At 40.9% G+C, this 26,841-nt stretch overlaps 1 protein-coding gene across 1 annotated transcript in view; it reads right to left on the bottom strand.

Annotated features, from left to right (window-relative positions):
* Positions 1 to 26,841, bottom strand: part of sorcs3a (sortilin related VPS10 domain containing receptor 3a) — a 261,899-nt gene that overhangs the window by 47,689 nt on the left and 187,369 nt on the right. The window contains exons 5-16 of the mRNA XM_085408112.1: positions 23,605 to 23,678; positions 22,232 to 22,296; positions 21,572 to 21,690; positions 18,306 to 18,395; positions 17,677 to 17,856; positions 11,302 to 11,448; positions 9,662 to 9,764; positions 6,411 to 6,487; positions 5,771 to 5,862; positions 4,449 to 4,556; positions 2,738 to 2,855; positions 2,511 to 2,644 (exon numbers count right to left, since the gene is read on the bottom strand). Coding sequence (XP_085264238.1) covers positions 2,511 to 2,644; positions 2,738 to 2,855; positions 4,449 to 4,556; positions 5,771 to 5,862; positions 6,411 to 6,487; positions 9,662 to 9,764; positions 11,302 to 11,448; positions 17,677 to 17,856; positions 18,306 to 18,395; positions 21,572 to 21,690; positions 22,232 to 22,296; positions 23,605 to 23,678 — 1,307 coding nt within the window. The remainder of the gene's footprint in view (positions 1 to 2,510; positions 2,645 to 2,737; positions 2,856 to 4,448; positions 4,557 to 5,770; positions 5,863 to 6,410; positions 6,488 to 9,661; positions 9,765 to 11,301; positions 11,449 to 17,676; positions 17,857 to 18,305; positions 18,396 to 21,571; positions 21,691 to 22,231; positions 22,297 to 23,604; positions 23,679 to 26,841) is intronic.

Consider the following 26,841-nt stretch of genomic DNA (forward strand, 5'->3'; position numbering starts at 1 on the left):
GTTTAGACCCAGAGCAACAGTATCGTTTGACTGATGGCCCTTAACTCATTCACTGCCATTGACGTCTATAGCCGTCAATTGCAGTGAATGAGTCAATGGATTTAACTCATTCACTGCCAATGGCTGGCAGTGAATGAGTTAATATAAAGACTTCAGATTTTACGTTTCCCAATTTTTGCTTTAAGTTATTTTGTTATTTACATAATAATGTAAATAACCTAATAATGATCCTTATTGCTGTTTTAGAGAAGCGGTGCTTCAAAGGATAGCTGCAGATTTCTGTCAGAATCTGCAGATTATGCAGTACAAAGAAAATGTTCACGTTGTCTTCCCAACAGTTTCACTGACATCTACACTGGATGGCCAGGAGGCGTTCGCGATGTCTTCTCTGGCGCTGATAATCGACATCTGTCTTGTGTCGGTGACGTAAAAGACGGATTTAATGCGACATAACCATCAAACAGCAGTCGCTTTCTGAAACATCGGATATGTATCGGATTCAGCACCACATACGAAAGTGACCCAGATCGGATTAGAAAATATCGGATTTGTGCCGTTCACACTGTCATAGCATGATCGGATATGGGTCGCACAGGGTCAAAAACATCGGATTTGATGCGCTTTCGCCTGCAGTGTGAACGCAGCCTTAGTCTATCCTGACCTTGGTAAACACTTTCCCAATGAGTTCATGAGCTCAGTCATTTCAGGGTTTGGGGACACGAAGAGTTCCAGTTAAAGGTTTTAGCGTAAGTGTGACTTTAATCAGCATTTTGTTGATTTTCATCAGGGATTATACTCGACCATTGTCCTTTATGAATCTTGAATGCTGACTATGTTTCACAGTTTAAACACACGCACACACGCACACACACGCACACACACACACACGCACACACACACACACACACACACACACACACTGCTTGTATGAGTCATGAGCTTTCTTTTTCAAAGCATGATCAGAAGATGGATTTAGTCATCCTAAAATCTCATGTGTACCATCAGCCCGTGGTTGGTCTGCTTTTTATGACACAAATGAATCATAACAGAGTCAGCTTGGAACAAACCGAATGAAACAAATGAAACAAAATGAGCAACTGCTACAAGATTCCAGATTTCCAAATTTAGTTCAGGAAACTTGTCATCAGGCAGTAAAGGAAACTTGGGATTTGACTCAGTGTTCGGTGCCAGCTGGTCAGTATGCAGAACACTACGTGCACAATAGTTTGCAGGCATTTTCAACTGATTAATATAACGTTAATAAGTACGCACTTAGCTGATCATTGTGCCAGGCAGACTCTTCACACCTTGAATTAAGTTAAAGGATTTGGACTTCAATTCTGCACTGGTGGGTTTTTAAAACTCCTCGTTTCTGAATTTTAAGTATTCATCAAATAATTCCCCGCAGAGAGAAAAACAGCAAGACAGAAATTAGACTAAACAAACAAACAAATGAAAAAAACACTAAAAACTTTCGACTAGTTCAATAGGAACCAATTAGCACTCACTCTCTGCACATCTACAAACGCTATTTACATAACTGCTGTATGTTGAAATGGTTTTTTTTCCATTCTCTGTCATTACAAGATAAAAAACACAACCGCTTAGGATTTGCATACAAATTGAAACTATTTACACGCCCACATGGTCTGAACAGAATTACGAGCACGGTGAGCTCAGACATACGGAGACAGACATTATGAGCAAATTGTGTAAAACCATCCCAAACTCATCAGATTATTGGAAAACACACGGAAAAAGTTACTGAAACACATGGATAGGATATGATTCCACTTAAATAAAAAATCTTCTTCCACAGTTGTTTTTCAGTCAATAAGAAGATGGACCCTATTTATTGCTCTTTTGCGTAGGATGAGTGTGAAAATCTGGATTGTAACTTTGTCACATCAGCTTTTATTGTATATTTTACACGAGCACACATATCATCAAGATCATTTTCTTCTACTCAGAACAAAAAATGTGATTAGGACAAAGTGAACCCAAGTGTGGCTGAAAACAGCCTTCTTTTCTAATCCGTTTCCCTCTTTTTTCCTTCATCTGCAGCTTTGTAAGTTACAGGACTCACGTTGTTTGTGGCTACAGCAGGGATGCAGAAACAGCCCTAAATAGCACATGTGAATGGTGTGAAGAGTGTATTTGATGGTAGCTGGATGGATACACTTCAAAATAAATTACTACTGAAGAGAAGCTGGTTTTTCAAAGAGACATTTTTTTTTTTTCTTCAACGCAGCATTTAGCTAAATGACCTGTTGAGTCTCATTCACACGAAGCAGCTGCCAGTAACAAATTGCTTAAAAGGTAACAGAATGAAAAACTCTAAAAATATTATTTTAAGAAAGCGCGTCCTTTGAAATGTGTGCTTCTACATGTGCGGCAGAACAAAAGCTGCAATTAATGAAGTTCTCCTTCAGCAACAATAGAAAGAAACATAATCCCCCTCGACGATTATGAAGAAAGGGGCTACTGAACAAAGGCCCACATCATCTTACCATTCAAAATCATGAGCCCTGCAAATACAGGACTCGGCAGACAGGATTCTCGAGTAGTCCTTTCCCAGCATGCAGTAGTTTCCGGGCCTGCGCTTCATGTAAATCTGCTTTTGTCCCATTACGCACGGCTCGCCCTGTATGCAAGAGAAATGGTTGAAAAGCATTTTCAAAGCACAAACACTAACACGGGCAGCACCTTCATGCATGGCATGGATTTAGATTTTTACCTGGTTGTGCAGGTGCCAGGTTTGATAGTCTTCCTCTGTGCATTTCCTGCTGAAGATGGACTTGTAGTCTATCTTGATGAGCTGCCATTCGGAACGGTGGCTAAAGTGTCCAAAAAAGCTGCAAGAGGCAAACGATCTGAATGACTTAAACTCTGCTTTTTATTTATAAAGTGCCATTTTCCAGTAAAAATGCACATAGTGACACTCGAGCGTATCACTTCTACTCTTAATGACACTGTGCTCCCCAAGAGGTTTGCTTCGATCTGGCAACAGGGTAAAATTGCTAATATGAAGTCAAAGCGGGCAAGGAATTAACAGCAATATGATCTTAATAAAATTAGTTTTGATCAGCAATGGTGAGGCGGGAAAGGACTGCTAGATTTCCACTCCACAGTACTTCAAAGGAAAAAACTGTACTGCATCTCTAGTTTTTGATAAATATGTTTACACGTTCCTTTTAAAAATCAAGACTTTTCACAAAAAACCTGTAATAATCTCATAAGATACAACCCCAAATCGACTCCAGTTCCTCTCTAAATGTCTGACTTGGTTTATATAATTCATTTTTTTATTCACAAAGAAAAGCAGGGATTTGATAAAAATCTGAAAGCTTTTACTCTCCCGTTGTCACGCTGTGTCACCTCAGACAGGTCTGTGACCCTTTGGAGATTCTCTTTAGAAAGACCCTCTGTATTGAACTAATGCAGTGCAATGCATTTAAACTAGCAAACTGCTGCTTACAAACAGCTGCATCAGTGCATTAATAAGATGAGAAGTTTTCTGCACCAAACACCAACCTTAAAGTCTAAGTAGTTACAAAATGATTAAACAGAAAAAAAATGATTTTTGACTTTTTGACACATCTTTAAAATGATGATTCTAAAGTGACTCTGATTCCAACAAACTGAGAAACAATTACTGTACCACACTGTTAACAGCTCAGAGGGTCCAAATCTGTATGGAGTAATAAGCCAAAGAGTTTTTCAAAGTACTGTAATCTAAACTGCTTTACAGTGTCTAAAGGTGCAAATGAAAGTGATACAAGCACAGCCTGTATAACAGTAGTTGAAAAAGACACTATTGTGTGACCTGTCATCTCTATCCGGTCTTTAAGTGATGAAGTATGAACCCTGCTTCTGGGTCCAGCCGGGGTCTGTGGAGAAGCTGGGGTTGGTGGGGCGGGGTTAGCAGAGGCATTAGCTGCTGTAGATAAACAATAGCACAGCAGCTAGCTGTCATTTGGGCTAAATTAAACTGGACTTGATCTGTAATCTATGATGGATATTTTGTTCTGTGTTTGACATCTGTTTACATAAATCTGCCCCGTTCATTCTTTAATTCTTAGCTATAACTGTTGTTACTCATGTGCTCCTTACCTCAGTTTATCATCATAAAGAGCAAAAAGCTTCAAAAGGTGCTTTTTCATGGCCATTTTATTTTTACTCTACAAGATTTGATTCGATTCTAAAGGTGTAACAGCAAAAAGGCTGATTTAAAAGTTGTTCTTTGAACCCTTTAAACCCTTTCCTTGAGAGACTTAAAAACCACCTGACTCACAATCCTGCAGAGCTCTTGAGGACCTTTTTAGAGGTCCTCGATCCTTTGGGCCTCTCTGGAGGGCAAAAATAACCCCAAGGACCCCCCACTGCCACCTTTTACTCAAATCACATCAACACATTGTAACATGTCATTCAGCTCTTTGTGGACTTACGTCATGATTTGGTTTTCAGCCCCAGCCTCCACCAGCACTCCATCCACAAACAGGGGCACCGAGGAGAAGCTGTGCTGGGTCCACTGCCTGCCTTCGTCAAAGCTGACCCTGTGTATTGTACGTTAGAACACATTCTCATCACAAACCCGGCAACAGCGACGGCGCAGACACAGACGCTCTCTATTAGATCCTGGTCATAGGGGAGGATTTATGTAGGGATCAGAATGACCGGCTTGTCTCGACACAGGAGACTCCGAGTCTCTGTGCAATTAGCTATTGCAGCGTTTGGTAAATATTAAAGGCTGAGGCATTGAAAGGGAATTTAAGAGAGTCCGCCAACTTATTAAAACAAAGAAGCACAAAACTGCTTTTGCAAGACGTGAACAAAGGAAAGGTTTCGGTGTCAAAGGAAAAAAAGCAACATCATTGTTTCCTGGATAAAAAGTTGACACAGAGGCAAAAAAACACAAGACCAGAATAGAACTGTTTCATTTTTGACTAAAAAAGTGCAGAGGGAGAAGGAGACGGGAACACAAGATTGGACAGCTTTCATCATCGGGTCTTGGGCTACATTGATCCTGACAGTATATCAACACTGGTGCTGAAGTGAGAACAACTAGGAGTACCCGAGTGTGGCGTGGGTTGAAACAGCACTGAGGCCGGTGCTCAGAAGATTGTCCCATGTTGCCACTGCCTTCATTTGGCTAAAAGCACTAACAACAGAAAAAGCGTTGACATGCACCTGTTATGAGATTCAGTCAGGGGAACTGTTTAAGGTAAAGCTGCCTATGAACGCTGCGATGCAGTGACTGTGGAGATACTCATATCAATATCTTTTTTTCTGCACTTCCTCTACCATCGCACTTAAATTGGTTGGGAGACAAAAAGGCTACACTTCACTGCTTCTAAAACTAATTTCAAAATTGTTGCAAAAGCGAGCACACAGATCTGGTCTCACTTGGATTAGCCTGCACGGAGGCAAAGCGAGGCACCCGATTTGGCAAGAGGAAGGCAACATGTTAATGAAAACAGTAAAAGGAGGTGCGGGGGTGGGTGGGGGGTTTGGGGTGCTGGCTGTTAATGATAAGTGGTCTAGGGAAGAAAAAAACCCCTCAAATTAGATTGGCTATGATTTTTTTTCTCTTTTTTTTAAGAGCCATAGTCAAAGTGCATCACTAAATGGATCAAGTGTCACATATAATATGCACATTCACTTTTTTTGGAACTGTAACTGTTGGATTAACCTTACAAGAGCCACAGGAAATTGGAAAAGCAATTTAAGACAGGAAACTTGTCCAAAAAAGTTCTCCAAATGGACATACCACAAATGTCTAGTTGGCACAGATGGCTGCTTCACAGCAACAAGAGCCCCTCCTTTGTCCAGAAACCAAATATTGTGCTCCTCTTCAAAAATCTGAACAGACATTCACAGACATTGGTATCAAAAACACAGTGACAAAGGTTACAAAATTATGTCCCACTTCCAAAAAAGTTGGGTGAAATTCAGATAAAATTAAAATGCAGTGGTTTGTAAACCATTTAAACCAGAAGCTCATTGTGAATTAGATACTAGGAGCACAAAAAAGTTAGAACAAGGGCCAAAACAGAATGTAAAAGGCGGGCAAGTCTCTCAGAGGTACATATGGGACGTTAAAGAGGTCATACTTCTGTTCATCAGGGCCAAAAACCCAGATTGAATGAGCCAAGCAGGGAAGCACAATACTATAATAATTCAACCGTTAATGATATCATTGTCTGCACTCTTGCTTTGGTGTGTAGCATGTCTAAACTGTCTTATAAAAAGTCTGTAACCTGCAGTCAGCTGGAGTGGAAACTAAAGGTGTTGCATAACAAGAAGCCAGAAAATACAATATTTGTGTTTAATTTTTTACATCATCCGTCAAAGTTCGAAACTGCTGCAGATCTGCTGGCTGTGGGTGTAAATGTAGGTGTGAGGCTCACCGGTCTCCAGGTATTGCCAGCATCAGATGATATGAACATGCCAACATTGTTGTAAGAGAGCTCTGCTCCGATATTTCCTGCAGTGGAAATTACACACACACACACACACCATGAAAAACACAGTGAGATCTCACAAAGATAACAGGCCATATGTGTTTTAAACACATGCTGTAAATCACACCATGTCTCTGATTAATTCATCATCTTGGCTTGATTCCTGTATTAGCTTGCTGACTTGCAAGTCATGTGAATACCAGAGAATATTTCATGTTAATTCCTGTGGATGCCTTCGTTACGAGGACAGCATAATGCGCGGTGTAGACGAGGGTGGGTGCCTCTCTCGCTCCGTCTTTCTGCGGTGTTGCAGCACAGTGCCTCCAAAGCCTTTTCCTGCGAGTGCGCAGCGAGTGAACTCGTTTCTTCTGTTGTTCTGCTCGACTATCTTGGCCGCGGCTCAGTAAATAGGCACGTGTTTGATCTGGATGGTGTCATGTTGGTGAGATGATCTCTGCACCAGCTGATGTCTTAAAAGGCGCAGCGGGCAAAGTGAATCACGGTGCCAAAGCAAAGTCCCGGCCAGAAATACACACAAGCGCACACGAGTACATACTGTGCAAACATCACGCTGGGAATGCATGTTTATTCAGCGTTTTCACATAACGAGGACAAAACAACATAAATGCACACGCTCAAAGCAAAACCACAGGTTTTTTTCCTCCATTGGCGCTAACACTTCTCTTTCTTCCTTAACACTTACAGGCACACACGACACATAAGTGTGGCCTTTCCCCACACAAGGCATCAAAACTAATGGACACGATCCACAACATGTCAGTCTATACGTGAAACGGAGCACCTGCTGTGGACTCTGCACAGTGAAGCTTAAAGAACTGCTGAGACAGAAGCTTAAGTGGGGGTCAGGTAGGGGTCACATCAGAGCTGCATTAGATAATCAGGCTGCTGACTGGGACGACTCTTGATCCTGTGAAATGTTAACTTTCATACTAAAATAGCAACATAAGGCAAAACTAAACCTGTGCGATGTTAATATACTAATACAAATATAAAATAACATTGTGGATTAGATGATGGATTATTATAATTAATATGACATTATTAAACACAATCAGCATTGTACAAATTTTATTTTTACTATGCACCACTTCAGAAAAACATTGATTACACTCTGATGAGACGGTCACAGGACTGTCCTGCACACACATGCAGAGGGACCAGGATAAATGCTGGGTAAAGGTCTCCTGTGTGACGTCGTGCACACGCTGCTCAAGGCTGGCTGGTGTCGGTTTTCTGGAGGCTGCGGCTCCTGCTTGGTAAAATCAGTTGCAAAGAATACCTCGTTGTCATTCCTTTGTTTGCTTACTGCATGGAAGAAACCCTCGGAAACAAACACTGTTTGCCTTCAAAGTAAAACTTACACCTTTAAAAACATGTTGGCTGGAGTTCTGGGGCACAGGCTTTACTTTAACGTGTTAGTGCTGCTTAGAGAGTCGTTACAAGTCACCGCCATGCAAACTACTGATGACCCAGAAGTACTGCTACTGAACACAGTAAGAGCATCACCCAGTTGGGGAATGTGTTTTTTTTTTGCCTAGCAACTGGTGGTTGCCGGGGAGTTGCTGCTAACTGATTAACCTCCACATGCTGGTTATTAATGCATAAATCAAATGTTAGTTAAATCTTGCATTTAGGCAACTGTAAGATTTACAGAGGAATGAGATGAATGTATCGTGAGCAGTGTTGGTCAAGTTACTTGAAAAAGTAATCAGTAACTAATTACTGATTACTTCCCCCAAAAAGTAACCCTGTTACTTTACTGATTACTTATTTTCAAAAGTAATAAATTACATAGTTAGTTACTTAGTTACTTAGTTACACGATTTACAACCTGAAAAGGTGATAAAGCGATAGATCTTTCAGCCCAATTCTACTTTTTCTACATAATCCATCATACAAAATGTAATCAAATGGAAAAGTCTCTTTTTAAAACTTGTTTTATTAGTTTTAATCTTTTAACTTTATGCATCAAACAAAAATTTTATTATATGCAACATTCTCTGACTGGAAGAAATTAGTTTAACATTTAAACCTATTTTCTGCACATTCCAGCACATAAAATAAAATATTTTTTGTATTTACACTCACTCTTTCAAATAGATGCAAGTAAAACACAGCAGAAAATAAATAAAGTCAAAGACTCAGCGGTCCTGTTGCTCTATTTTCACCTGTAAAGCAGGAGTGGGGTAGGCGGAGGTTTACCCTGGTGCAGGTGTGATGCAGCGGTCAGTGGAAGAATCCGCGAGTTTCTCTGTGAGTTTCCCATTACGTCGCAGCGTACTTGGTGCTTGTTCGGAAGTTTAGGGTTTTTTCGCTGTAAAAAGAAGTTTTCTTCCCACGCACAGCGGACACTAATGTTTTTGTCACTTTTTATGGAATCAAACTCAAAGTAAGGTCAGTGCTTCCACGCTTTAAACGCTGCACGCTCATACTCTCTCTGCACTCGATATATGATCCATTGTTGATCTGCACACAGCTGTTGTCACGAACGTCGCACTCGCTTACGTCACTGTCATGAGACACTCGCAAAAAAAATCACGGTTTTAGTAACGCAGTAACGCAGCGTTCCTACGGGAACGTAACGGTAATCTAAAAACCTTTTTGCAATAGTAATCCCTTACTTTACTCGTTACTTGAAAAAAGTAATCAGATTACTTGCAACGCGTTTCTGCCCATCTCTGATCGCGAGTTACTTGGACGCTCACTAACAAGAGCAAGAAGAGAGACACTTCATGAGTCCATTTTACCCGGAAACATTTTTCTAATAGTAGCTGATGTTAGCCTGCCTGTTCATTTAGACAAAGAGCTTGCTTACTAACGCTATCACTAAAGAAATAGCACCTGAAGCCATATCAGTGTGCTTGTGTGGAGTTTGTGTTGGTGTCTAGGTTGTGTTGATGTTGAGATGGAGCAGAAAAGAGGCAGTGCCAGTGAGGGAAGCCACCTGTGAGCAAGCATAAGCATGCACATTCCAAAATTTAACCTGCAACCTCCTCATATGATCGAAATCAGTCTGTTAGAAGCAGCTGAAGCAGTCAGAGAAGATCCTGATTTTTAAGCTACCTAACATGTGCAGACATTGGTAAATGTAAAGTGTTCAGCGTATGAAAAAAAAAAAGTCATCTTATGCATTTTTAATGTGCAGACTGTCTTTGGTGTTCAGTGTTTTTACTCACCTGTGGCAACTATCATTCCCGGTGCAGAATTCTTGGTGGAAATTGTTCCTGACAAGTAAGGATTCTCAGACATTTGGAGTTGTAGATGAAGAGAGCAGAAAGGCTGTAAAAGATTTAACAGAAATAAACTGAAGAGGATGTTGATTTTAGAGAAAAGAAGCACCGAAGTTTAGATGCAGTGCCCAGACAAGTTGAAAATAAGTGTGTATAACTGTGTATGCATACGTGCATCACTGTAAGTGGCAATAATACAAAGTATGATCTAACTCAGTCTTGCTATGCATCAGCTTATCTAATTAACTGCCAGGTAATAGGATGGGAAGCAGGGCTGATCTGTTATGTGAAAATGATAGGGTCAGAAAAATTAGAGAACAAACAACAAAAAAATCCCCAAAAGCTAAGCTAACGGTGCCTTCAGACGTTTTGCTAATTACATTTAATCTGTCATTAAAACAAAGAATGATGGAATTTGCATTAAAGTGTGAAGCTGAGCCTCCAGGGCATGCAAACAACAGAAGACAATTACATTTGTTCACGGAGCAGAAAAAAAACCTGTGTCTGCTTTCATCTTTGCAGCAGACAGCGTGTCACTGGTGTAAGGACACCGAGGGCAGTGGGACTGAACAGGGTAATCAAAAGGAATCTACAGCAGTAATTAAAATGTCACATGAATGCACAATCACAGGGAACCTGTAAGCCACACCGCATGGCCTTGAAATAACCTCTTAAACAGCATGAAGTCCTCCTAATGTCTCGACCATGATTCCTGCTAACGGTCTGCCTGTTAGTTTTAGATGCAGGGAAGCTATCTAATGAGACCTTTACCACGTACAGCTGATCTGGGATCTGCCGCTCGAGTACTGCATCTTCCTCATGATTAAAACAGAGGTTGCACTTTAATCTATATTATGCACTAATATTAGTTTTTTGTACATGACTTGGATTTGCATGCACATGTCTATCTGGGCCATGTGTACTCACCTAACTGTAAATTAATTTAAATAACTAGGATTCATTGAACAATGTGAGCATGCAGTTTTAAATGATAGCCAGTTCTTTAATGAATGGATGTTGCAGATCTTTTCCACATGCTATAACACAGGTCCACGGTTCACTGGAAGGGGTTTCCTAAAAGCTAGAATGCAGCAGATTAAGCTAAAGTTTGCTTGTCCAGTGCAGAAAACATCTGGCTGTGGGAAATGTAACTGCTGACTTGGTGAGACTGTTCATACCTGTGAGAATCAGGGCTTTCACCAACATAAAGACCAATTTCCAACTATTATTTACTACACAGATGATTTATTTTAGGTTTTAGAACAGACTTCATGAGGGTGCATTAGTAAGCTCTGGCTATAGAGCAGTGTTACAAATCAGCAAAATATATTTTTGTGTCTGCAGGTTTAGATGTCTTTGTGAGGACAGATAATTGGTATGCTACTATACCTGTGGGGACCAAAATACCCGTCCCCACGAGTTTGAAGACATTTTTGAGACTCAAAATGTGGTTTTAGTGGCAGGCTTATGGTTAGGGCAAGCAGCTGGGGAAAGGATCATGTATAATTGATGTCCTCACTAAGATGTGAAAACTAGTCTGTGTGTAATTTCCATAAACACAAGACAGCATTTGACGTGTACGTTACCAGTATGCAGTGGATGTCATTCCCCTCCAGGTCAGACGCAGGAGCCTGCAGGAGCCTCCAGTCCCGCCCTTTATTGTAGGTAATGTAGGTTTTCACCTGGTTGTCGTGCCTCTTGTTGGCGATTAACATGCCTTTAATTCCAGCCACCTGATTGGCACAGACACATAACAGGTTGAAACCCATCTTTAAAGCAAGCCATCAGGGAGCACTTTACACACAACAACCCTCCCAACACCCATAACAGTTAGGGCCTCAGTTGCGCATGAAAAAGCATACCCGGCACTCTCATCAGAAAAGGCATTTTGTGTATTGAGGCGGCAATCTTCACAACACCAGTTAAATGCAAATGGCGCGATTATCTTTCCTTTCTTCAGCTGACAGTCCTGCAGACACCGTCAACAGAACAGGCTGCAGTTTCTTACACTGTGCTCTCTGTAATTATATCCTTACACGTCTCAGTAATCTAGACAGTACAAAATGATGACGGCTGAGAAGTGACACCTTGTCTGTTTTCCAACAATTGAACCGAATCTCACACGTACACCTGTAACAGTGTAGACTCACAGTCCTCTGACCAAATCCACCCCGCCAGTCGTCTCTCAGGGATTAGACACATCCTTCAACAAAACCAAAGCATGACATGCAATGGAAATGACAGAGTCACTCTAAATGGTTGCCATAGTGAGGGTCTCCACATGGATGTGTTTGCCTCCCTGAAGGGGCACGTCTGTATAAGTGGCACTAATAGGCAGCGCATTTGACATTGTCATAGAAACATGTGGCTCAGGATGGATGCGGCTAACGAGGGTCCTCCCGTCCTCATCCAACCTGACCTGTCAATTGTGGCAGTAATTATTTATTTCCTCCACCTCTTCTGTCTCTCACACACACTCACACACACACACACACACACACACACACACACACACACACACACACACACACACACACACAAGCAGAACTTTATATGGCCAGCAGCATCCACCCCTTTCTTTCCTCCCACATGACTTTCTTTAAGATACAGTGAAGGATGCAGATCTCCGTTCCAAAGCACACATTACTCTGAAATGCGCTGATTTGCTACCTTCACGCCACGCTGATTACTGCTATTTGCTGTGAGCGAGTGGAAATGGAACAAAGAATATTGCATGACAACTGTGCAGCAGCTCTTCAACCCAGCCGACCAACACCCAGCTGCTTGGTGAGCTGACTGTTGGTAAAGATTTGGCATTAACTTTTATATTTTTGCGTTTGAATTTGGGTTTAATCTGCTTTGCTCTAGCACACACTGGGTTACACTGACTGATTAGCACCGATGGCTGGTGGAAGGTGTGGGAATAACCCTATTTTTGCATTTCCAAAAATACCAACACAAGCCCTGGCAAAAGTCTCGCCTCACCTGCAACGTGTACAAACAGTTTTTTGTTTTTTTCCACTGTAGCAAACAAATTAAATGATATTGTTTTAATTATTTTGTGTGTTTTTTGTTTTTTTTTAGATTAAGCACAGGAAACTAAATGTGGAATCATCATAATAAATGTTTAATATTTTCTTGCATGTCCTCGGACTTTTATGTTGGGCTGAATTATTTGGGGCAGGTTCCAACTTTCTTAAATAGTGTCATGACTGCAGTTCGCTGTTCATGGACCATTTTTGTGCTTCCACAATAATTTTACCTTTTGAAAAAAATCTATATTCATCCTCTTTTATTGTATTTGTGGTGTGTTTCATGAAGCTATAATGATCACTTAATAACGTATTATTACTAATTATTACACAAGAACTGTTTTGTGGTTTGTTTGCAACAGAGTAAAAGAGTCAGAGGAACATTTTCTGAGTGTCTGAGATCTAATTTTGAGGTTTTGCCAAGAGTGTGTAGAAGACAAATGAAAAGTCTCTAATGCAATTAAACATCAATATGAATCGATTTTACTGGATCTGCAAAAGATTTCATTTTGCTTTAGCCTGACCTAATTTTCAAATCAGGGGCACGGATTTATAGAGCTGGAAGCAGAGAATAAATGAGATTATTTATTGATTGTCAGTCCTTGGAAAACTTTTCTATTAAGATTACCCAGAAAAGGAACAAACACTGTCCTATATGACCCTTCACCTAGTTCTTAATGCAACTGCTAAATGTATGAGTTTGTTTTGGTGATACTTGACATGCTGCTTGCACCAACAATGAGATTTTCAAATTGCTTTTAGCCAAAAACATGGTACGAAGTATGCTCTAAACCAATTTTGCATCTGGCCCTTCAGGTAAACTATTGTTAACCACCAGTCTAATTTACAGCCATCTTTAAATTACACTAGAGGTTTGTTCATGGTCTGCATTTCAGACAGTGGTGCTGGGATCTTTTTAAAGTTATGAATACAGAAAAGTACTGTCAGATAATCCACCATGCAGCACCATCTAGAAAGTCCTGATTAGAAACAGCTTCAAACAGCAACATTATTGGAGCAGTGTGGAATCATCTCAGCAAAGAACAACACAAACATCAGCCAGCATCCAAGGAAGATGTTTGAATGTCCTTCAAGGAGCCAGAAGAACTATTCCTAAAGACTATTTGCAGAAATGAAAGACTGCTGTGTTACAGAATAAATGTGGTCGTACCAAAAAATGACTTTCAAGGTTGTTTAAATTGTACAAACACTGTTTTTGTCTTCTATACTGTACTACACGTTTCAATACACTCATAGATGGAAACAAAGAAATGGGGGATAGCTCAAGACCTTTGCAGTTACTGCGCTGTTCTCTTGCTCTTAAGTGAATATACAACCTTACATCTGACAACACGACCTTGTGAGCACCATCTCCCAATACTCCATCCATCAGCTGGTTGTGGTGGTGTGATAGAAAATGTTGTTGTTCCATTTTTTTACTGATGAGTGGAAGGCTCAGCGGTATCCTGATTTTGTCTTCATATCATCCTCTTTTACAAGATATACTTGTTTGCACAGAATGTTCTGAATGTATTCTGTGACCACGGCCGGCTGATAACTTGTTCCTATAAATGATTCTATGCTTGTTATTATTCTCGCTCAAATACCGTGCAGAATGCTGCCGACGTCTATTGTTGTTTGACAACTTTGCAAAGACAAATTAAAATCTCAGAGAGACGGCTCGTTTGTGTCCAGATTGATTTCCATAACAGTAGTAAGCAGTTTTGCACTGAAGTGGACAATCATACAAACCGCTCACTAGAACATGAGTGAGAATATAACAAAAAGATCCAAGATTGTGCATCCACACCGCACAGTTGGGACTGGCATGTATTTGATGTCAATAGTTTGTCTGAATCATCTGTTGAACGTTGCGTTGTTGGGTTTGCACTTGCTGGTGGGAAAACACAGCCGTGAATAACCACATCATCCCGAGTATCAGTATTATCCAGATCATTAAATACTCTCCACCGACAACAACCAATCAATCATCCTGAACTGTTTATTGTGAGAGAGATAAACGATTTTTGATACAGTGAACTCCACACAATCTGAGTGCTAATCGTCAAAGAGCCACCTGCTAAGCCCACTCTCAGACTGAAGGAAGGTTTAGCAGGTGATGTAGAGCCCTGATGTCAACAGAAAATTAGTTTGCACAACAAAAGCTCATGATTACAAAAATTGCCCTTGTCCAATCTCATTGACAATAAAATAATCCCTCTAATTCTGGAGATAATTGTCCAATTTTCTGTGTGGGGGGAAGAAAAGAATAATTGATTTGTGGAGGGAGGGTGCACAAAGAACAGAGGCCCTCTGGGAAGAGAAATGACTTCTAACAAAACAAGTTTCACATAGTTCGCCGTCTCCGATTGGAGCTGCAGCTTCTGTCTGAAACGTCGCCTGCGTGAAGAACGGTTTGTCACAGAGCAACAACAATAAATGAGATGAATTCTGTCGCACATATCTTTCCTTGTGTAATGGGTCTGGATTATCAGGGTAGCAGTGTGTCATCTCTCTTGTTTAGGTTCAGATCGGGAAATGTGGCCGAGCCAAACACGATTAAAGCGCCTTGTCATGCTGCTTGGTTAAAGGCCTTAACAACTGCTGCATAGAAATAGAAACTGCGCACACACTCACGTATGCACATACTGTTCAGGGCAAGTAATGGCATTGTTAATTACCATCCTGCTGTTACTGCTGCTGGCCAATATCTCACTTCCTTCCACACTCTCTCAGTCACACCTGCCAGTGTAGGACTGATAAACTGGGTTCACCCGGGAGTGGAGAAGGGAATTCTACTATGAATACAAAACCGTATAGCAGGCAGTAGGTTAGCTAACAAGGGCATTACAAGTCCAGAGCTGCATGGCAGTGAGCCCCATTAAATGCACTCTTTACACTGTATGCATGTTTGCAGGGTGGAAGCTCGCAGCCTGAAATGCAAACCTGGCTCTGAGAAGTTACAGCAGTGCTGTTGCACACGACCACAGGTTTTATTACTATTCATGTTAATAATATGCTTAAATGGATGGAACAGTATCATCATCATCATCATCAATTTTATCCACAGTTTATGTTGTCTTTATAATACTGCATATGAATTATCCTAATGTAACAAACACAGATACGTTTTGCCTAATTTAATGCAGAAGACTAGTGTGTACACACACACACACACACACACACACACACACAAAGCCAAAGACTGAAGTGAGCTAAAATCTGTGAATGGAGTGTACCTTATTAAAAAGCCTTTGTTATTTTGTGATAATAAATGCACAATGAATAAAATATGTAAAATAGCTCTAAGTAAGCAGCAGGAAAAAGAAAAAAGCCAAAGCGCAGCCAAAGTTTCCAAATCCCTTCTGTTTGTACCGAAGAGTTGACCTCCTCTCCGGGTCGAATGGCTCAACTGGCTGATATGATGGGCTGAGACATCGATATTAGCGATTATTCATCCAGTCACCTGCCAGGTACTTTTTATTAAGTTCCTGCTTAAGGATTACTGCTTTTTTAAAGGCTACTTTCTGCTGGTGTCTGTTGGGTCTGTGTTTCCACAAGCCCCGCTAATTCTAGAGACTTATTCATCATGAAGAAAACAAGACAGTCGATCGATCGATTATTTGCGCAAGGGAGGCCTCGTCTGTGTCCACCATGAAAATGACCTCCAGATCTGACCTCCTCCTGCTGCCTTTTATTGAGAGACAGTTCACACAAAACATGTCAGAACAAAGCCACGCCCCCTTGGTTCCAAGACAGGGCATTGTATGTATATGTGTGAGTGTGTGTGTGTGTGTGTGTGTGTGTGTGTGTGTGTGTGTGTGTGTGTGTGTGTCAGACCTCCTGCTGACCAAAGGGTCCTATAGCATAAAAGCAGGAGGAACATCCTTGGTCATAAAGAGGGTAGTCTCCCCCACACCCTAGATGGTTCACCCCAGATAACACAGTGAAGCCATACAAAGGGGAGGAGGTTTACCAACATCAAACAGACCTTCACAAGGATGTTCCTGTGATTAAAAACACTACCGCCCCCCTCCCAGAATCTTAAGACTCTGGGGAGGGGAGGACAGAAAGAATTCCTTAAAACCATGTACAAATGGTAAACATAAAAATGACAAACATTTAACAATTCACTCTAACAGTGTCCATGTCACTTTTCACCAGAGCAATTCAATAGCTGCCAACAGCGCTTTTTCTCACTGTCATTACTCCATATTGATTGATTGATTGATCTTGATGTTAGAAGTCTAATTCCGGTGCTGCTGAGTTACTGTTGACGACGAAACTAACCACAACGATCTGGCTGCTAATAGCAGTTATTGCTGATGCGTTGGAGGCGTGTTTGATAGGAGGATTCTGGAGTTCTTAATTTACACAACACTAAAGTCATATTGTTTTCACAGTGTGAGCTGATATCCAATAGCAATACCTCACATTGAGTTAATGTTTAAAAAAAATGCTGAAGACTTCAACAACAGCTGAAAGAAAAAGCCTCTGTGTACCACACTGTCAAATATTTGGTTAAAATTCATATATTTAAAGCGCGTCTATCATACTTTCCCTTCATTTCTGTCAGTGTCTGTGAACAAACACTACCAATTATTACCAATTATTATCCAAACAATCCCTAATCCATAGTCAAAAGCTCAGACTATTCTAAATGCTCAGTCACAGTTCAGCTCTGCTCAGCACCTCATTCACTCATGCTGTCCGTGGACACAGTAACCTGTATTTCACACTTTTTGTTGATTGTGATTTTGTTTTTGCTGTGAAACAGCTCTTCTCCAATAATGTTGACACACACATCTACCTGTATCTGTTTACCATATCGCAGATCTAATGAGTGAAAATAATACTAATCTCTGTAATTTCCCATGAATTCATTATTTCAGAATCCACACAGGGTGACTAATTTCATCAGGCGTCTACCTCGTATAGGTCTAGCATCTGGTTCCCTCCAATGCCCCTGGTGGTCTTGACATTTTCCATGGCCAAGGTGAAGTAGATCCCTCTGGTGTCAGACAGGTAGAGGTTGTAGGTGTCATTCTGGTTCCATTCCTGCACTGCAGCAAATACCTGCTTCTCGTCAGTGCTGACGATGTGTAAATCCTATCAAGAGAGCAGGGGGAGAGATTAAGAAGAGTTATGACCGGAGGCAGAGAGGTGACGGATTAGAACATGCTGACCCCATGGGACTGGTCACGAGATCAATGCTGAGGTGTGAATATAAATGGTTGATGACATACTGTAAAGAATGGGCCTTATTCTTAATATGGAGTAAGTTATATAAGTATGAATGGAAATGGGCAGTGACCTGACTTTTTCTATATTATATCAGAAAATAGAAGCTGTTTAGAAGAGCCTTATATAAATGAAATGTCTTACATTATATTATACCTTTGTTTGGTTTTACCAGTGAATGGAAGCTCCAGAGAAATGGAAAGATGTGATCCAAACCCTGACCCTGAACAAGTCACTGGTGAGCTGATGGGTGTGTCATAGGTTAAAAGCATGTCTGTGTGTCATCATCATCATCAAGTAAAGGCACTGCAGCTTACCTTAGGCAGGGAATATTTGGGCAGCTTGATTTGTATAAACGGCTCTCTCTTGTAGGACACATAATATGTGGCTCGCCCTGATGTAGGAACCTAGAACATATAATACTCTATTAATTAAATACATTACACATGGTATGCAGCGTTTCTGGCTATTATGCATCATTTTATATAGTGTCAAGTATAGTTTGGAGGGTGCAGGTGTGCAGCTCAAAAGGAGTATAGATGCTTGTACACATCTAATTCACGATGAGACTTTTTCCACACCCATGTGATCGGCAGTATGACAGCGCACCCGAATCTATCACCTGTAGCGCACTCGTGACTATTATTAACCGTGTTTCCACATTGTCACCAGCCTTGTGATTTTCGTGTAGTTTGTGCAGTTGATTGAGAACACTATGGTTGTATTCAGGCAGTCAGTCCATGTGGAGAGCAAAACAAAGGACCGCCTTTACAAAAAGCTGGTACTGGTCCAGTTTTCTGTTGGCTGTGCGGTTACACACCTTGAATTGAAGCTGAAACTTACGTTTCAATCAGATCTTCATGGTTTCACAAGTCCCAGTGCTTATGGATCTGATGTACACATAAATGTTTTAATGTGTATGTTTGGTGGTTAGAAGTGAAACTGGAAACCTTTATGTGTGAACATTTGATGATATTTCTGTAGTTGTATTTGTATCTTACAGCCCAGTAACAGTGGCTCCATATAGTAGTTTCACATTCATTTGCCAAGTGAAAAGTTGTTGCTTCAGTTCCAGCCAGAACCACAAATCCCCTTTGGAGTCGTGCCAGGAAGCGGATCCGGCGTAAAACTGTGAAATGCACTACCTGCTGTGAGCACACTTTGTGACGAGGAAACAAGCTAACTAAGCGCACATTTAGGCCCAATAACAACTGATTAAAAATGAGCAACTATCCAAATCTGGTAAAAGGTATTTTTTTTCTCTTATAAGATTAAATGAGACTTTTGTCCTCACGGTATAATACGTGATACACGTCCTTCTATACTCCTCGAAGCTTTGAGTCTCAGGATACTTTGCTTTTTCCACGTAGCAGTTCTCTCTGACTTTCAGATTTGCTGCTGATAAACAAATGCAGGGGAGAAGGCCTTATGTGTCACCTCATAACTGACATCATACCATATTTGTCTAAACAATTAAAGTTTGGGAAAAAGTACACATCAATTTCTGGCTTTTCCACCTGCTTATTTCCGTGGCAAAGCTGGATATTGTGGCTGCCCAGCAGTCTTTTCTTTCCATTTATAGCAACCTCCTGGCTTGGATTCAGAAGATGCAGCCCAGGTGTCAATGCACTGGTGGTTTCAAAGTGGACTTTGGTAAATATCTCGTAGGAGAATCAATAGTCTCATTATTCTTTGTCAAGAGAAATCTTTAAGTTACCTAACTGAGCCTCGTCTGCTGTCTAGGAAAGAAAAAAAAACACATCCTAATGGTCTAGACTCTTTGCAAACACTCTAAGCTGTTAGCTTATGCAGCAAGGAAACACGGGAATGGTGGGTGATGGAGAATTGTCATTAGGCGCAAGACCACAGAAGTCAGAAGCACTTTGTACAAATAGAGAAGCACCCAGCAAAGTGAGACTGCAGGTTCATAACCTACTTTTCTTCCCTGACAATAACACTATGAAATTCATTAGAGGAAAACCTTCAAATCAGAGCTTGTGGTTCTCGACTAAAGAGAAGTGAAGTCAGCATTAATGTTGTACGACAGAGGCGATTCTTTTACCGATCTTGCAAGCGTTGCGAGTGGTCCAGCAGAGAGAAAACACTGAGCACTGAGAGGAAATCTAGCAGCGAGTGCTGTAGAACAGTCCCACATGCAATCGAGTGAAGGAGCAGGAGATCGATGGCTGGGTAACCAGAGGCAGTTTGAACTTTAAGAGGAATTGGTATGATGGATTTTTTTCCCATCCCTTTCAGGATCTTTCATCTGTGACGCATACGTGCTAAAATGTGGAGGTGCTTGAATTGAAGGGGTGGTTCTGGTTGAGTGCTTGTGAGTTTATTTGAAAGACTTCAGAGAGGTCAAACAGGATTGAAGGATCTTTGGAGAACCACTCTATTTCTTTGTCTAATGTGCTGCCAAGGGCAGAAAAGGTTCCGGAGGAAGGACTTGCCTGCAGGTGAATCAAGCTGAGTTTCTGAACCCACCCATTCTCTACTGAATAAAACATTTAGCAGGATCAAACAGCAAGAGAATTTACAACTGCTGCACCTCAAAATCGTGATATAAATTAATAATATTAACTTAAAATATAAAATACATCGAGTTGGATGACTCAATTTCTGAGGCTGGTGTAAGTCTATGTGATGCTTCTGTTGGATGTGAAGAGGTGAAAGGGGTAAGGGTCTTTGGAGGAGCACAGGTGCCATCTGCTGTAGTTGTTGCTGTGAAACCTGAAAATCATGTTTTTTGCAGGTGGTTTAAGAAGATGCAGCTATGATCTGATGTTTGCAAGACTTGTAGCCACCGTCTCATCAACATCGATTTTTAAAAAGACAAACCGATAATGAGAAACCAAAACCAGATCCATCTTTTTCCTTCTACCTAAAACATTTTTAGCACATATCAGATACCACTGCAGTTTTTTTTGAGGAAAATCTGAATAAAACTGGCATTGCCATGGACTAGGTGTGTAATTATCCCAACGTTTCCTGTTGACTTTTAAATGTATGAAACCTCATTTGCACAATGTCAAAGAAAATAATATTCACGCTGGAGAGGAAAATACAACCCATAAATTGCATCTGTGTTACTTGGGATTCAGGACATTACCATTTCAGATTTTTCTGTTACACAAATCGTGATTAATATGACACACCATTCTGTGGCTAGGATGAATATTAAAACTGCTCACACAGGAAAACAAAGCACAAATGTTCAGTTGAGGTTAACATAAAATGATTTTTACATATTTTATTCCTGCCAAGTGAAATCATTTGCAAAAAAAAAAAACTCATACCAGAAATAGTATGACAGGAAAGAAACACCTGAATTTAGCAATATTTTAAATACATTTCAACAGATCAAAAACTATTTGAGGCCGGCTGTAGCGCGAAAGTTCCTAAAGTCACTCTGCCCTTAATGGCCATTTATCTAAAAGCCATTCAAATCCACACTTGCAGTTTATGCAAAAAGCTGAGTGTGCTTCTCAATATAGGAGACATACCGTATCTTGCACATCTTTAAACATGCATAATTAATCATGCATCAGATAGTGATGGGACAGAGTGTACAAAGCCCTACCTGAATGAATATGTAGTCATCTTGAACCACCAAAGAGCTGATGTCAATGTAACCTGGGAACGGGTAGTTCCTGTTAGCTTCTGTGCACATCTGAGCTCTGCACGTGACATACTGCACATCTGTCACATAGGAGGAAATGCAGGATCAGCATTATGTATTCTGCTAGTCCATATATACAGAACAACAGCTGTAGCAAGACTTTGTAAGCTAACCATTTCCTTCCCAATTAGGTCAAATGATTTTTTTAATCTTATTTGCAGAATGCAGAGTCTCTCTGAATAATTTGCCTCGCTGTGTAGCACCTGATTTATTTTCATTGTGTAGACGCCATAAACGAGCATCTCCATCTGTCAATCATACGACACCAAGAGGAGGAAAAAAGCAATTCTTGGTTTTTGCAGTGACATCACACAGTGGCAGTTTCACTTATGTTGGCTACAGTATAGACGACCTTGATGTTGTGGCCTTTCAGAGTTACGGAGACGACATTCACTGAATGAGAGTGAAAATAAAAGAAGCCATATTCATCAAGACTCATACGCTGGGTTCATTGGTGGGGTGAGCCAATGCCGTTTCCTTGGGGCCGACTTCTTTTCACAAAGAGGAATTCATGCCTATAGACACCTGCTCATTACTCGTCTTTGTGTGTAAGACACCTACTTCCATCTGGTGTGTGAGCTTCCATGTGGATCAGATCAGGCTCCTTGTCTAGGCTTGTGACAGACCTGGGAGAGAATGAAAAAGCAGAATATAATAAGTTTTTATAAGCGTAACAAAAAAGAAAAGGATGTAAAGGAGAAGCTACTTCTGTTACTGATTAATTAGAAGTGAAGCTATTGTGCATTTTCTGTTCTGTATATATTTTGCAATGATAGTTGTTCCTTTTAAACATGGTCACAAGTTAGCATATACACAAGTAAATGAACACGCATTTAAACGTTCTCCACCAAACATTTTTGCCTACTATTGGCTCTGTATGAGTACAACCCCCCCCCAATAAAATCTCAGATCTTAGACATAGTAAGGAGAACAGAGTAAAGCCCAAATCCCATTTCAGCAAAATACAACAATGCAAAGAAATACAATCTCCTTATCTTCGACTGAATGGTACAAGGCCACTACACTCTCTGACCATGTCTGTATCTCAGAGAATAATCGTGCTTTTTTGTTCATTTCACTGCTGGTGGATTAGACTAGATGGATACAGCGCTCCCATTGTGGTGGTATTTCATAGCCCCTGGAGGCTGATGAGGCCATTGTCTAAATACGGCCAACTGGAGGACTGCCTAGCCATTGCTAAAGGCTCATCCAGTGTATAAATGTCCTTGAGGGGGCTTTGGCAGTGAAGGGCAAACTCTACAACGGATTGTGCACACTATTTAGGCTTATGCCACAATGGCAAAGAAAGCTCCAGATTTATGCAAGTTATGGTGCATATAGCCAAAAGCAATCCCAGGCACACCCCAGTCACATCAGAGTGGGGCAGCGAGCACGGAGCTGGAATATATTCGGCCCTACGTTTGTGATGAGTGTGCACTTTCAGACATAGTAGGTACACTGCAGGGGGAGTGAGCAGCAGACATGACTGGATAGGAAGCGACAGGAACGTCCTGGATCCATTATTAGTCATAGCTCATGTATCTGCATGTATGTATCTGTAGAGATTCACCCCTCTTCCTTCTACTGCAAATGTAAAAATAATAATTTGGTCTTGCAGGACGCCTGATATGAACAGGGTGTGAGTGTGAGAAATGAAGTGGAATGCGACATGCCCTCGGACGCTGAATGCAAAGCGCATTCTGAAGAAGGAGATTAATCTCTGCCTGATTGTATCAAGGGATAGAAAATGTGCAGAATTTTAGCAGCATCACCAGTCAGTCACATAGCTTGTTCTAAGCCATCAATATCACTTGCTCAGTCGCCCCGAACACGAGCAACACTTTCTGCATTCCTGAGCAAACAAAACTTTGGGGAAGAGGAATGGAGCAGAATAAAAAGGGGGAAAAGTGGAGATGTGAGAATGAGTGACTCACCAGTAGAATCTGTTTGGCGTGACGTGTTCGTGGATGAGCTGCCATTTTCTTCCGAAGTCTACCGAGCTGTACAGCTGCAGAGATATGAGAGAAAGGGGGGGAAACAAGTCTTTTAGCAAGGTGAACATGTTTCTCCATTCATCTGGATTCTAATCACAAGAGATGATGAGTGCTTTTTAGACACGACTGGTAAATTTCAGGGTAGAGGTTAGCCTGGGGCATTATCGGTAGATGGGCTGCCATACCACTGAAATGCTATCATCATCAATGACCAACCATTCAAGCTAGCATTTTATCACAGACCGAGGCCTCTCTATTCCCTTCTCGTGTTACTAATAAGAGGTATAGATCTGAAAATGAAGCATTTATGCAAATAACACACACATATAATTCCCCTGGGATTAGAGCTCTGGGTAGCTCCCCAACTGGGTCTAGACTGGGTCTAGAGAGTATTTTAAATTCAGGGAATTTAAAATAGAAAGTAGCTCGTCCACAGAAGGACTGGTAGCTCCCCTTACGATAAGGGTTCAGATCGCGCGAACAGGTGTGAAATGTGTGTGTTTAGTTAGTTTGTTTGTTTGCTTGTTTTAATCAATTTTAAATCATGCTTTTTATTTGCTTTTGTTTCTAATGTCTCTGTAAAGCACTTTGAATCACCTTGTTGTTGAATTGTGCTATACAAATAAATTTGCCTTGCCTTGCCTTGCCTCTTGCCTCTGCAGGCAGTATTTGTCTTTCAAGCTCAGGTCCTCTCCCAGAAGCCTGGAAGCTTGATGGACCTGCACAGTATCTTAGCTCTTCTGGGCAGAGGTCTCGGATGTTGTTCCTATCTTTGGAGTCACTTCATTGAATGCTGCGATTTCCACTGGGACGGCTGTTACCTTCACCCTCCACATCTTTTCGAGTTCTTCTCTCAGCCTGAGCTTGTCGTGTTCCATGTTCATTCAGTATAGCTACATCTATCACTACAGCCTTCTTCCTCTCCTTCTCAACCACTACTATCTGGAATTCCCACAGGATCTTAGCTCGGTCAATCTTGACCATCCTAAGGGGGGGTCAACGATTTTGACTTCCAGCAACATCTGTATTATACTCGGCACAGGCGTTCCATGTATGCCCTGCCTTCTAGTATCTTGCACCCTGCTGTTATGTGCTGGATTATCTCAGGGGCATCTTTACACAGCCTGCACCTGGGGCCTTCCCTGGGGTCATGCCTGGTGTGGTAGACCTCTGCCTCCTAGATCTCAGACATCTGAGATCTCTGTCCAGAAGGGCACAGTCCTAGGAACAGCAACAATACTGTGTAGGACCCTCACGCTCTCAGGCCTCTGGTAGAAGACCTGAGCTTGAAGGATAAAGACCAGCCACAGGAGTGAAAGGGGAATTTTTTAATATAATAATGTATATAATGTGGCCAACTTCAGCTTGATGAGTAAGTACTTGAAGGTCTTTGGGAGGTTTTAGTCCTAAAAATCAATGTTGGACATACAAACTTTTCTCCAAACCCTTCCATCTGTCATTGGAATTTCCACAAATGCATGGAATGATATATAGCTCAGCTGGCATACAGGATCATAGCATGGAGTCAGTGGCCCAATTTTAATGTACTAATTACATTTTCTTGTGCTCGAGCAAACGATTAATAACCCTGGTGCATTTTCCAAGTCTCTATTGATTGATGTTGTAGAAACAGCACCCTTGCTGGGCCTGTGCATTATTATTTTCATGCAGCTCTGTGAGTCGGTAGCCCCATTTGAGGGCTATGCTAATGTTCCCACTTGTTGTCTTTTATCACAGCAAATCTGTACTTACTCTGATAAAAAATATACACATTTGTCACCTGCTGCAAATGTATTTTGTCAGCATTGCAGGGGAAGCTCTATGTCACCAGGTAGGCAGGCTACCTTCATCATCTAATTTAAAGTTGGTGTGATTCATTGGATTTCACTTATTTGCCTCTTCACGAACAGAATAAATGCAAACGAGTTAGCTGGGGAGCACCACTTTACAAATGCAGATATTAAAACACGTGCATCCAAGGACACACACTATGAGCAAGAAATAGAAACAATGCCGACACACTGCTTTGCAAAAATTAAAAGACTTTTAATAAACACACTTGGCTCTTAGTTTTTCAACTTAGCATTTTCATCAGAGCACTGTTCTCAGATATAGTGAGGCTGACGTCAGCTGCCAGTCTTCACAGGAGTGGAAGCCCATCTCTGCTTGTATCCACAATCTTATTCTTTCATTGTTTTCTTCTTTTTTCTTTTACTTGTTTTGAAAACTTCTGAGTAATTAGTTCATATAAATGGCTGATGTCACCCTGAAACCTCTGATGTTTTCTTATTTTGATGATTTTGACTGAGAATGTTATTTTTTCCATTACAAATTTGTGGTTTAAATGATATTGGCATTATCTCATTAAATACAAACTATAAATGTCCAGGCACATTAGAGCCAAAGATTGTACAAAGAAGATTCTCTATTTTATAAATTTAACATTTAACACTGAAGATAGGTTTGGTAATAAACGGTAATGGATTTTTCATTGCTGCAGCTGTTTTAAAGAGAAAGTTACAAAATTTCAGCATCATCTGAATGGACATTGGATATCTTCAAATAGTTTATGAACAGGCAAATGTATTTTCCCATTTATACTAAATGCAGCTGCATTATACGCTGACTTCAAATACTGGCCATCAACTTGTAAAAATTCGGATTAACTAAAACATGTTGCTCTTTTTGCATACTAATCTTATTCTTTCAACCATTACCCACAGTTGCTTTAAATGATGGTAGAAACGTAGATCGCCAAGTCAATAAATAGCTTTGCCTTCATGTCAGTTGTTTCTTAACAACAACATTACTGGTACAGTGTCCACATTACTGAAGATGCTGTACTAATCCATCTGTCAATCAACCACTGGACTTTTCTCTCACGCATGCACGAACATTGCAATACCTTAAGTCCCCCCACTGGTAAACTACACGCCACCCTTTTCCGGCTGAGACCCATGCTTTCAGACTTGGAAATGCCCTCATGTCGACCAATTTTCAATCGACTGGAAACAGTCCTAGTGGAACTTGAAGCTACCAGGACGACATCATCATAAACAAGCTGTGATATTAACAATATGGAACCCTCCATCCCTCCTAGAAATTCTGTCCATAAAAATTATGAAGCGAACAAAGATCAGCTGGATGAAGTACAAGCCTGGTGTTAAGTCTGTCTTA

The sequence above is a fragment of the Rhamphochromis longiceps genome, linkage group LG6 (assembly GCF_057381845.1).
Source record: "Rhamphochromis longiceps isolate RC_006_pf linkage group LG6, R_longiceps_female_GT1.1, whole genome shotgun sequence".
Lineage (NCBI taxonomy): Eukaryota > Metazoa > Chordata > Actinopteri > Cichliformes > Cichlidae > Rhamphochromis > Rhamphochromis longiceps.